We start from the raw sequence: 13,795 nt of genomic DNA, 5'->3' as shown, positions 1-13,795 counted from the left end.
TCTATAAATCAAATGACTTTTCATCAGCATTTGACAGAATAACTCCAATTCTTTGTATAATCTTCTATTTCCTTGGCTTCTATGAACCCCATTAAGGCTCCAGGCTTTACTCCAAACTCTATAACTAATCTTTCTCAGCCTCCCTTCCTGACTGTTCTTTTCTAAGATCCCTTATACTTATTTTATAACTAATTTAAGTGTGAGGAATATGTGATACAAACATAATTCAGAAATCAAAAAATACATTGTTCTACATTGAGAAGTTCATATCTCAGACTCCATATACCCTGATCTAACATCTCTTTATTCAGTTTACTATCCAGTTGTCCCAACACCATTTATGGAAAGCCCATTTGTACCCCTCTGCTGATTTGATGGCCACCTTGAACTACATTGCAAAGAATTTTGGGTTTTCCTTCTGGACTTTCCCCGCAGGTGTGTTTATTTATGCAATACCTACTTTCTCACTAGACTCTAAGTTGCATGAGGGTGAGCCCTGTGTCTATTTTGTATTGCCCATGTTCTCAGAGCTTAGAACAGTGCCTGACATGTAGGAAGTGCTCAATATAGGTTTGTTGTATTTGAGAATGTTAATGAAGTTCTAGGAAAATGTTTCCTTTTTTCCCACAAATAGGTTTAAAAACAATTTAATATTTTTAATATAACAAATATTTAACAGAACATGAAAATAAAGAAATGAGTGGTAGACAATATACAATATTATGTACCTCATTTGAGGTAAATACAGTTTCTCTTAAGCAAAATGTTAGTATATTTTAACCAAATAGATTTGATTCAATCTATATGTTAGCAGGAATCAAAGAATATTGAAATATTAATGTCTAGACAGAATACTTATATGTGTTATTAAGTGCAAATAAAATAAAATCAATTTTTATATACAGTAGATACCAGGGCTTTGCAGATGCAATGTTCATTTGATTCTTTCATCCATTTCTAAGTAATCCTGAGGGTCCCAAAATATCTAATCTGTTGTAATTTTTCTGGGTAGCATGATTTTGAAATAGAAACAAATCACCTAGCTCAGCCTAGTCCATCAGGCTCCCACATCCACTTTTCAATGCAGTTTTACTCTTCTCTCATTGATGTTCAACTTCATTTTATCCTCACAACAATCATACCAAGTGGGGCATTCTCTCCTTTTTACAGATGAGGAGAATCACATAATTATATACTATAAGTGGCAAAGAATTGGGGGGTTTGCAAAGATCTTAGAATATATTCCTTGCAAATGTCAATAATCTACTGTCTTTAAAAAGTGCGGCATTCCACTGTAGAATTACTAATACATTCAAATCATTTTATTTCATCCTTCATTGGCAAAACAGCAGCATGAACAGAAAAATAGCATGCAACTTCAATAGTTAGGCAAATACATCTCAAAAATCAGATGTCTGTGAGACAGTAAATAGCTAACTAAATGTTAAATAATAACAGCATATTTTAAAACAGTTTTAATGGTACAAAAAAATAAAAGCCCGAGATCTCCCTCCTCTATTTAGCAAATGATGCTACATTTCCCCGTTCCTTATTATTCAGGTAACTATTACATGTATGTATATGCATATGTATGTGCAGCATTTTTTCCTTTTTTTTAAAGGCACTGAATTTAAAATTCTTAATTCTAGGCAAAGCAAACTCTTTAAGAATAAAAGGTTCTGTGATACACACCTTACCATACTGTTCAAAAGGAAAGAACATATTGCTGGAATGTCAAAGATGTAGACTTAATCCAGCTGTTAATATGAATTCACTCTATCATTACACCGGATGAATTTGTACAAGTCACACAGCTTCTCTGGTTATCTAATAAATTTGCAAAATAAGGGAAATTTGCAATAACATTCCTAATATCCATTCAGACTTCAATAATCTAAAATCCTATTGTTCTATGATCAGTCTCTAAGCGTATCACTCTTTATGACTATCCAGATGCCCCTATTAACTGATTACATTTACCAGAATAAACAGTAGCAATAAAGAGTATCTTAATTCGAATAGCTATGGCAGACTTTTCAAATTAAAAAGAAAAAACTATTGAGTGAAAGAATCCTACGAAACAACTTTCTAATAGATGAGAATATAATTGCATGCTGCAATTATATACATAACAGCATTTCAGCTGAACACCTTAAAATCATTTGATTCTCTAAAATAGACTAAGTCAATAAATCTAGTTTTTCCTGGAAATTGTATTTATTTTGTAGCAAGTGTTAAATTGCCATATCCCAGTAGTCTGAAAAATATATTATTAAACAGTATAAATCTGCCCAGTGCCTTAAAAAGAGTGATAAAAGTTAACTCCATTTGACCTTATGATGTTGCATAGAGTTCTTGGAATGCAAGAATTTAATTCCACTGGCATGTGCAGTCTATAGGTTCCTGGAGAGTGTGCAGGACTTCAGTGCCATTGCCTGAGCAATACAGTGGCACAGTCAAGTTGCGCACCCCATTTTCACGACAACACTTACAGAATTTTAGATGGCTCTCAATATTGATGTTAAATATGGTAGCTGATGGGCATTTTCCATCGCAAGATGCAACACTTATCTGTAAGGAGAGACGAGAAAAATGTTTAAAAAAATTTTTAAAGTGATATTGATTCCACTAAGGTAGCATATTGTTTGTCCAAGATGGCAATCTGACATAATTCAAAGTATGAAATGTGCACACATAACTAGACAGATCTATGGAATATAGTAATCACAATCTAATGATTCTATTGTAACCTGTACTGTATCATAATTAAGTAGACTATAGAATCAGACAGGTCTTATTAAAGTGGGAAAAGTTAGAACTAAGACTATTTTTGCTGATTAAAATTACACACTTAAGACAATATGTGGTCAAATATATTTAGGTTTAAATTTCCATCTCTCTGGATTGCAATTAACATTCAGAACTGTTGATTATTTATGCCAAGAATAATTCATACTTCTTCACAAACAGAATATTTTAATATTAGAATGTAGGAATAATCTCCAAAAGTTAAGTATTTTAAGTGTTGGCATTTTGTTGGCTTACAAACTTACCAGTGCTGTGACACATATACTTCTGGAAAGACACATACGCTTTATGTAACAAATGATATTTTTCCACTTACAGAGCTTTGACTTATACAGTCTTGTATCCTTATGATTGATCTAATAATCACTTTCTGGCATATTTTTTCTTCTCGTTTGCCTGATAAAATACAGAATGTATTTATTCACCAAAAGTCCATATCAAATTGTTTCTTAATTCAATTAAACATATGAATATATTTATAATTGAAAACTGATATATTTATATAAAACATTTCTATAAGAGATAGTGAAAATTTTACTCTTACATAGTTTATGTTAATGTTTATTTTCAACTTCTTTTCTCATATATTTTCTAGCTTTATATTTATCTCTTTATCTTATTGTCTTAGAATAATTATCATAATAATAAATCAAACATATTCCACACATGGAGTAATGCTAACATCAACCTGTGTCGGGTGTATATTTATTATTATATTTAATGTTATATTTATACATTATATTTTAATGTAATACATATTTACCTGTACATGGACAGGTAAATATACATGTACATAATTAAGGCATACATACATACATACATATATATAAATCTATTTTAAAATATAAACTGATAGATTTAAAATCACATTATTTTAATGGATATTAATGTAAAATTCAAGAATGTAACTGAATTATTATCAACCATGTTGAAATGTATGGATGACTCATACTTGATTTTATGGCTCTGAAATGATGTCACAATTTCTAATGAAAACATTTTGTATTAATTAATGATCTATTAATATGCTGTGTGCATGATGTATTATCACTAGATAATACACCCAATAATATATAGTTAATGCTGTATGATAGAGAATGTAATCCCTGAATCGGGACACAAAACAACCAAGGTTCTCATCTCACTCTGTTACTAATTTGCTCTGTCACTTTAGGAAAGAGACTAAATCATTCTGAGTTTCCTTGTTTGCAGAAGACTGGAATTAGAGCTCCAATCTTCAAATGAGTTTAGTCACAAAATCTTTATTTAAAATAAATGCTTGTATGAAATCCCAACATGTGAAGTATATAAAAGTTAAGCCACTCTGGTTGAAGCAGAGATGGGTAGCAAAGACTGCCTGAAATTAAACTGTTCTTGTCAAGGTCATCCATGACTTTCAATTGCTATTTTTAAAGGTCACATCTCAGTTGTCATCCTACTTGACTTCTCAGCAGCGTTTGACTCAGTCCATCACTCTCTCCTCCTGGATACACTTTCTGCACTTGGCTTTCAGAGCGTAATCTTTGCTCTTCCTCCCATCTCTTTGTGGCTCCTCCTCAATCTCCTATGCTTGTTCTTTCTCCTTTCCCGGACCTCCCAAATACGGTGTGGACTGAGGCTCAGTGTCAGTGGCAGAGGGCAGGCTGTTTTGTGCCTTATGATGCTTTCACCCAGTGGTTACTTCATTAGCCCTTCTATTCTCATAAGTTTTAAAACAAAGAATAGTCAAGAAGGAAACCATCTTTGACATGACCTATAAGGTCCTTATCTTCTTCTATCACTTTCATCCCTGTGCTGTGACTGTACTTTGCCATTTCCTCCACCTTGAACACTCTTCACTCTACCTGGCTGGCTCCCAAGAACATTCAGTCCCTATTCAAATGACACCTCATCACAGAGGCATTCTCTAATCACCCACTTAAATGAACAACCCAATTTCCCTCCCTCTTCATCACTTTTATTCTGCGCTGTTGTTCTTTATAGCATGCATCACTACCTGACATAATAATGTATATTTACCTCTTATTGTTTCTTCCCCTTCTTGATAACATACACTATGCATGCAGATACTGTTTCATCCTCTAACATAGTCCCAGTGCCTGAAAGGGTGTCTGGTACATGAGAGTCACTCAATAAACATCTGTTTGTGTTAACTCATTCAGTGAATGAAACTGAGACAGCATAAATGTATTGTTAGTTGGCTGGATTTGTTCGTGCCAAGAGCCATTTCCTATTTATTCCTCAGAGACTTTATTGTAACACATTTTGTTTAGCATAGCACTTGCAACAATATGCAATATCCACAGTCTCTCTGATAAAGCCTGGTCACCCAAAAGCAAAGACTACAGACAGGGGTTCTCTACTGCCAAAGCAGAAACTACTTCACAAGGCCTTATACATCAGATGAGAGAAAATGAGCAGGCTTGTTATTATTCTGCACTTCAAAGAGCTTGGCAAAACTGAAATATCCTGAGGCCAGGCACTGGAGAGGCCTAAATCTATTGAGTATTACTGATTAGTGTGATACATTTTTCTGAACCTTCATTTCCTCACCTGTAGGGAAACCATACCTACCTCCCCTCCTACCTTCCAGAACTGTGGTGAAGATTCGTTGCAGTGCTGTCTGCTATGGGTTTAATAGAGTGTTGACATGTGACGGACAATCAATAGTAGCAATACGGTCAAGTCAAACAGATCTTCCCCTGTCTGCCCTCAGATAACATAAATACACTCACTTCTCTAATAATTAGAATGGGGTTACAGAATTCAAGGTGTTTACATTGCAGTGTGATTCTATTCCTATATCTCGTACCTATGGAAGAGTCTAGAATCTAAAGAAGCAGAAGGAAACAGACATGAGAGCATAAAAATATAAACTTCCTTAGATTCTGGAGCCTAAATTTCACTCCTTGAGTTCTTGATACAATGACTATTTGATACACATTAGTTTACATTTGATTCAGAGAAAACAATGAAAAACTGCTCATTTCTAATGAGCAAAAAATTTTCATTAGTATGTGTCTAAGAGCCCCAGTAATTAAAAAGCATTAAGTGGTACTCTATTACCCACTAAAGTCCTGGCAATATAGCTGTTATGGGTTGAATTCTGTCTTCCAGATACTCCTACGTGGCTCAGAATGTGACCTTGTTTGGATATAGGGTTTTTTTCAGAGGTAATCAAGTGAAAAAGAGGGCATTAGGGTGGGCCCTAATTCATATGACTGGTATCCTTATGACTGGAAATTTGGAAACAGATCCACTTACAAGGAGAACACCATGTGAACATGAAGATGGCCGTCTAACAAGCCAAGAAGAGAGGTCTGGAGGAAACCCTTCCCTCACAGCCCTCAGAGGGTATCAACCCTGTTGACACCTTTGTTTTCTTTTTTTTTTTTTTCTTTTTGCGGTACGCGGGCCTCTCACTGTTGTGGCTTCTCGCGTTGCGGAGCACAGACTCCGGCCGCGCAGGGTCAGCGGCCATGGCTCACCGGCCCAGCCGCTCCGCGGCATGTGGGATCCTCCCGGACCGGGGCACGAACCCGCCTCCCCTGCATCGGTAGGCGGACTCTCAACCACTGCGCCACCAGAGAAGCCCTGACACCTTTGTTTTGACTTCTAACCTCCAGAACTTTGAGACAATCAATTTCTGCCTAGTCACCCAGTTTCTGGTATTTTCTTAACAGCAGCCCCAGCAAATGAATACAAGAACAAATTAGACATCAGAATGTTTGTTGTGGGTGGGTATGAATGTGTTGGATTTTACTTTTCACACCTCATGTAAATAGACTCTGTCGTTCCAGCCCTGCACTGATGAGCAGACATCATCAGTCAGCCTCTGCCCTCTCCTAAAACTTATACTGATGATGTTCCAGAATATCACTAGCGGTTAAGAAGCAGGCTGTGAGATCAGGCCTGGAGTGAAATCCCACAAGAAGTATGACTTAGATGAGTTACTTAAACTCTGTAAACTGAAAATCAGGATAAATGCAGAACCCATCATTGGAATTTTGTGAGAAATAAATTGTCAGTAGAAAACAGGTGAGTTTCTGATTTATAAGCTGTTATTATGTTCAATAATATATATTTTACTTATGTTTCATCAAAATTTTAATACTTTTTTTTAAAAGATAATTATTTTATTTTCTTTTTAATTAATTTATTTATTTTTCGCTGCGTTGGGTCTTTGTTGCTGGGCACGGGCTCTCTCTATTTGCAGTGAGCGGGGGCTACTCTTTGTTGAGGTGCACAGGTTCTCATTGCGGTGGCTTCTCTTGTTGTGGAGCACAGGCTCTAGGCGCCCAGGCTTCAGTAGTTGTGCCTCGCGGTTTCTAGAGTGCAGGCTCTGTAGTTGTGGCACACGGGCTTAGTTGCTCCGCGGCATGTGGGATCTTCCCGGACCAGGGCTCAAACCCATGTCCCCTGCATTGGCAGGAAGATTCTTAACCACCGTGCCACCTCTAAATAGACAAGACTATTCTTACATATTTATAGGATTTAGCCCTTCATGAAAGAAGTTCAGAAATCTCCCTTTGAGAGGCATGATAATTTGTGTCTAAGAATCCAACCCTACACAGTGGCATTATTAACCTGAATTATGTTGTAGCCTTTTTTCCCAAAAGCTTCTCTAAACAATGTTAAAATTACCATTTATGCCAAATTTCCTAAAACTTTTTTTTTTGTTTTCGTATTTTCATTGAATTTTAATAATTTTATTATATGTGAGATTGAACATTTTTTCTATTATTAAAGTGAAATTTGCATTAAAATAAAACTAACCATTTTTAAATACACAATTTAGTGCATTTGATACATGCAAAATGTTGCACATCCACCACTTGTCCAATATCAGAACATTTTCATCACCCCAGAAAGAAACCCCATACCCATGAAGCAGCACTCCCCCACTCCCCTCTAAAACTTTTTTCTTGACATAAATTCATGAACACAAAAAATAAAATCATAAACACATAAATAAAAATGGTGGCATGAATACCCCTTTGATCTATTTCAGTCCTTAAAATCATTGAAAAGCACTATGAAATAAACCTTATAATTCAAATAAATATATGACATGCCCATAATTTTGTCAAAATAGTTTTGGGAAGTTTTATATATATGATTTAAATATAATTGACTAAACTGCTATTTCTCAAATGTATTATACAGAACCATAGATTTGTTCAAATAGGTTTGGAAAATATCACAGTTTCTATATCCTTATTGACGTCTCATCATGACCTACTTTGTGTAGTTCAGCCTGTTCAAAGCACATTTGACCATAGGGCACTTTCAAACTTAAAACCTACTGAAATCCTGTGCAATACCTTTTGAAAAAATGCAACAATAAATCTCTAATATTTAAATTAAAATTCATCTCAATTAAAAACTTATGCTTCAGAAGATAAACATTAAATTACAAAATAATTAACCGCATGACAAAAAACATTTAAATAATAAACATTATAAAATTTTTTCCCTCATTGCAACATAGGAACTGAATTTTATGAGAAAAAATAATAATCATGAGCAATTAAAACTAATCAAATTAATGTATGTAATTTGTCTTCACTTACAGATCTTGCAACAGCCTTCATTATAAAGCTTTACAATCCCTTCATTCTAGGAAGAAAAAAGGAATAATGTTAAAATTCAGTGTTTTTTCATTTCATCCTAAACTAGAAATAGAAAACCAACTTTCTCAATATTTTTACTAAATATCACAAAGACTTTATAGAAAGATGATTGAAATTTAACTATTTCTAATAAGAATTTTTGTTTGTAAAATTAGGAGCAGATATTTTGTTAAAAATTTGTTATTTTTTCATTAGTAATATGAAAAAGTACAAAAAGATTAACTTACTTAAAAGAACACATTTTAAATACCACAAAAGATTTTCTTGCCAAATCAAAGTACTAATAGGGACTCTAAATAGAGGCCATGATATCCTTTAAACTCCTTGAAATAATCTGAACTACTTTTTGAGACTAGACTGAGTTCCTGAATATAACTGAATGTTAAAATGATGTCTCTTTTTCTTTAATATTTTATTATTCAAAAAAAAATCCCCACTTCAGGATGTCTCTTGCCAAAGGCTAAATTAAGAAAATTTCATCTATTATCTTTTGGAATCCTTACAGTAAGTTGCTAATTGCTTTTAGTAACTTGCTAATTGTGATTCAAATAAAAGAATTTATAAAAATGAATCTGTGAAATAAGATGATGCCAAGATTCTTTCAAGAGCTGAAATTCTATTACTTTTGTACATATTGTATCTCACTAGCCAGCCAGCTAGCTAACCATCATCACTAAAACGGCACATCATGAAAAAAAAATGAAACTATGCTATTTCTCTACACTTAAAGAAAAATATTGCCTCGCACAACAGAATAAAGCTTACTTTTCATTAGGGATTATTATGTCCTAAATAATTAAGGCTACAAAGAATCTTTTTTTAAAAATTGTGTGACTTTTGAAAATCTACTCTCCCAATAGGCTCTTCTACAAGAGAAAAGGGAATTGGAAGAGCAAAACTAAAGAATCAGCAATGCTCTGGCACATGCTGAGTTTCACAGTGGCCCATGCTCAGAGAAACTACGGCAAATTTCACTTAGGCTAGTATGCTTTAAACAGCGAATGACAGCATAAATCTGCTGTGTGTTTAAGAAAGAGAAATTTGACCAAGTTCTGATTGATTAGTTTATTAATCCATATGGGAAAAGAGGCTAAGTTGGCTGATCAAAGGATTTTTCAATAATCCTTTGGTCTACATATTAAAAACCCAGACATAGCATCATGTCCATTCAGGGAGACTCAAAATTATTTGGAATGCCATATATAACTCAAAGTGTCACACTGAGGAAATATAATAGAGCTTTTATGTATACATGAAAATAAAACATTTAGCAAAATAAATAAGCCATAATGTATGTATTATGACCTTGGAAAACATATTAATGTGTATTTTCTAAATTATATTTAATGCCAAATTTTCTTAGCTATAACAAAGTACAAACCATTTTGCATTCAGTCTCATTAAAAGGGGGACAGACCATACTGTAGTTCAGAATCGTCATCCCTTCATCAGTCTTAACACACTCAAACGTGGTACAATTATAGTGCCAGATACTCCCCTCCTAAAAATAAAAGAGGAAGTTACTGTTTGCTTATTAAAATCTGCTATATTTCTTAAGTAGAATGTTTCCCATCCTACTGAATCAAAAGTCAAGTCAAGATTCAGAGAGCTTCTTGTGACATAAAATGTCCATCTGGCAATGTCCCCAAACTTATCTAAAATAATTAAAAATACGTATATGTGGTATGTGTGTGTGTGGGTGTTTTGGTTTCATACTAGAACCAAGATGTAAATGTGAAACAAAGCAACAGAGAGGAAAGAAGCAAATAGGTATCTTTTTCTATTACAAAATTAATTATCTAACGTGGCCAAGTGTCAACGGTCTTGCTCTAATATTCCCTTACTAATTATAAAACAACAAATCATACTACTTAGTATGCCTCCTCTCTTGAGGTTTGTTTATTTTTCCTTCTACTCCCTTATCACCAAACAATTTAAAAATCTTTGGATGATAGTGATTACTCACCTATGGTTCTCGTTTTCTATACCTTCTGGTTATTTTTAAACATATCCCTATTCTTTTAACAACTTTTTCAACATACTGTTTACTTCATTCTTTTTTAAAAAATTTATTTATTTTATTTATTTATTTTTGGCTGTGTTGGGTCTTTGTTGCTGCACACGGGCTTTCTCTAGTTGTGTCGAGCAAGGCTACTGCTACTCTTTGTTGTGGTGCACGCGCTTCTCATTGCAGTGGCTTGTCTTTTTGCGGAGCACAGTCTCTAGGCGGATGGGCTTCAGTAGTTGTGCCTCAAGGGCTTAGTTGCTCTGTGGTATGTGGGGTCTTCCCAGACCAGGGCTCGAACCCGTGTCCCCTGCATTGGCAGGCGGATTCCTAACCACTGTGCCACCAGGGGAGTCCCTAAATGTTTATTTCATTCTTGATTTCAGAATTCCTATTTAGAAATAAAATCAGCTGAAAATAATTATTATATAATTATTAGGCTGTAATTGTTGATATATTTTTATTTTATAGCCTTCATTTTAAAATGCTAGTCAGACTCTGACTTGAAGATTCCTTGTGAACCAGCAAAGAACTCTGACAAACTTTATTTTCTGTAGATTCTATTTTAATGTATAAATATCATCAGGTCTTCTATGAATCTCAACTGGAAAAGATCTACAAGTCTGGGTATAAAAGAAGATAAAACATTCAAATTCGAATATTAATTCTAATATACAATTCAAATAGTACTATCTAATTTATCTGAAAGCAAAAATTACTTGTTCCATCAGAATTAGATTTCTAGATAACGAAAGCTTATCTTTGAAAGAGCCAAGAGTTAACAATCTTGATGTATGTTTACCTATATTACATTACGTGTTGTGTTCCCAAAAAATATCCTAAACATAATTTAAACTTTTATTTAAATTTCAGGGCTATCACAGGATTATTGACATCTATAGAGTTTATGTTGCTCTTTTTCTAAAATCCCCACATGACTGGATCAAGTAGTCTCTGATTCCTTTTCTCTCACACCTATGTCTCCTCATTTTATAAGCTTCCTTTTTCAAGTCTCCCTCTTTAAAATGATATAATATGAAACAAATATCGCTATGATTAAACAGATAAACAATATCAAAATTATTTAAATCAATAACACTATTTTTCACATAATTATAAAACAATAGACTATGAAACAATAAGATAATTGTTCACTCTTCTTATTTAATAATATGCATAGGATTGGAGAATATTCTTAATCTTCTGTCATATTTACCCACTGAAATCTTTGATACCTGAAATAATAAAGTGCTAACAACTTGAGTTTCAGATTTCTATCAAAATGTTTCATTTCAAATGAGTGAATAAAATAACATTGTTCTTTTCCTTTGTTCTAATTATTAGAAATCAACATTTCTCAAAGTCCATTCCTAACATCTGGGGAAAAAAGTAAGGATCTATGATAAAATAAGTTTGAGAAACCATTTTAACATGCTCCTTTACAACAGAAATTAGATACTTTAAAATGTAACTATGTCTTGTTTGTTGTAAGCATGCTGTATATGGGTGTGCTTGTTGTATGTAGGACACTATGTGTGTGTGTGAGTGATATTTTTCAAATGTATGGGAATAGCTTCTTTAGAAAATAGCACAGACAGCTACCCTCCGTGGAGCACATTTTAGGAACGAAGAAATTCATACCTCATATATAACTGATGTTCCATTTTCCATTTGAAATTTGCAGGATACATTTTTGCAGGTACCACAACAATCATAATCACTTGGTGATGGAGTGTATACCTGGTGCTGTGCATAATAATAATAATTTGAATTAGCCAATAACAATACTGATATTTTTAATGAATTCATTCTGAAAGTGCTTCCCAATATAACCTATGCTGTCTCAGAACACCTGTAAAGCATTTCTGAGGTTGAATTTGAAGCACTTCAAATAATAACTGATTTTATATAGCTGTATTAGAAGTGAAGTTGATGTTAACCTTTACATCTAGCAGCCAAGATTCATCAGGTAGATTTAACAAGCTCAGGTCAAACAAGCTGTATAGGTAATAAGATTCCTGAAGCTCAAGGTTATACACAGGAAAAGGAAACTGCATTATATAGATATGTTACAAATTAACAGATTATTAAAGAACTATTCAAGTGTATATTTTTAACTTACAGAGTATTCACTCGTTCAAATTCTACAGCTGCCATTTAAAGATTAATTAACTCTCACCAGAATGACTTACAAAGAATACTTACAACATCACATTCTTTTGAACAATTCAACATTGTAAAATTCAAAGTGTGGAAGCCTGTATAGTTATCTTTCTCTTCTAGACACTCTACTGTGTAACAAAAGTCCCCTTCCAAATACTTTATCATAGATTGGCCAGGATTCAATACTGATACTTCTTGAAACACACACACATCATCCTTTTCTAAGAAAACAAAAAAAGTCAACAAGAAGTACTATATTAAGTTTTTTATTAATTGATCATTGGAACTTTTATTTAAGTCTATGTTTTTATTGTGATGTGCAATTTTTTCAAAACCAGTAAAGATCTTTACCTTTATATATTGTTAACAGCTCAAGAGTTCACTTAATAATGAATGTAGCATTTATTCCTTAACATAGAGTAAGAAATTGATTCCTAAACTCACTTGCTATACACTGTTTGAACTGCCTCTGAAAACTATACTTTATAGCAGATTCCAGAATTTTAGCTCAAAGTGATCATCAAGCTACTTGCTGTTTCCTCTTCTGGAAACATGACATGACAATTTTGGAGAGTGGATATAAATGGAGGCAAAATCTGAATCAATAACAGTAGGTCTCTTCATGAAGGGATTGTGTAACATTTCATGTTTTTTGTTATTTTCAGAGAAAATTTTCAATTTTGGGGGTTGCAAAATAGTCATATAAATCATACTTTATGATGAAGGTAGGTGGTATGATGTACTATCACATCATTAAAAGTGGCTTATAGTAGGCTAGAATAGTGTTGAAGAATACATCTCAGAAGCTCTGTGTGCCTTGCCAACATTGTATTTAACTCTTCTCTCATATAAAAATACAAAAGTTTTAAGCTATTGAACAAAAGTTTATTTTCTATTAACCTACTAATATTTAATATGAAGATCTGTTATTTCATAGAAAAATCAATCTTATGCTTTGCAGTGTTAGCATCAATAATAATAAAACAGTGAGCAAAAATCTCTGACTTTTAGATGTTGTCTATTTTTAAATTAAATTATATACACTAAAAAGAACACTGACATCAACTTTAAATTCTGCGAAGCCTCTGAAAAAGAATCATTTTTATGTCCTGTTATCAAGTTTCTCAGAACGTTTAGGAATATTACAACAGAGGAAATTGAAAAATAAAAAGTACACTTCTTATAC

General features: G+C 33.5%; 1 protein-coding gene across 2 annotated transcripts in view; it reads right to left on the bottom strand.

Moving 5' to 3' along the window:
• Window positions 1-868: 868 nt before the first annotated feature.
• The window catches only part of OTOGL (otogelin like), a 147,375-nt gene continuing 134,448 nt past the window's right edge, over window positions 869-13,795 (bottom strand). For both annotated transcript variants that reach the window (XM_059081626.2, XM_059081627.2), the window contains 6 exons: window positions 12,652-12,830; window positions 12,088-12,192; window positions 9,823-9,942; window positions 8,382-8,427; window positions 3,125-3,204; window positions 869-2,571 (listed from right to left, as the gene is read on the bottom strand). In XM_059081626.2, coding sequence (XP_058937609.1) covers window positions 2,371-2,571; window positions 3,125-3,204; window positions 8,382-8,427; window positions 9,823-9,942; window positions 12,088-12,192; window positions 12,652-12,830 — 731 coding nt within the window. In that variant the 3' untranslated portion in view covers window positions 869-2,370. The remainder of the gene's footprint in view (window positions 2,572-3,124; window positions 3,205-8,381; window positions 8,428-9,822; window positions 9,943-12,087; window positions 12,193-12,651; window positions 12,831-13,795) is intronic.

This window comes from Kogia breviceps, chromosome 12, assembly GCF_026419965.1.
Source record: "Kogia breviceps isolate mKogBre1 chromosome 12, mKogBre1 haplotype 1, whole genome shotgun sequence".
Taxonomy (NCBI): domain Eukaryota; kingdom Metazoa; phylum Chordata; class Mammalia; order Artiodactyla; family Physeteridae; genus Kogia; species Kogia breviceps.
The sequence above is the reverse complement of the archived record's forward strand: the minus strand, read 5'-3'. Positions and strand labels throughout refer to the sequence as shown.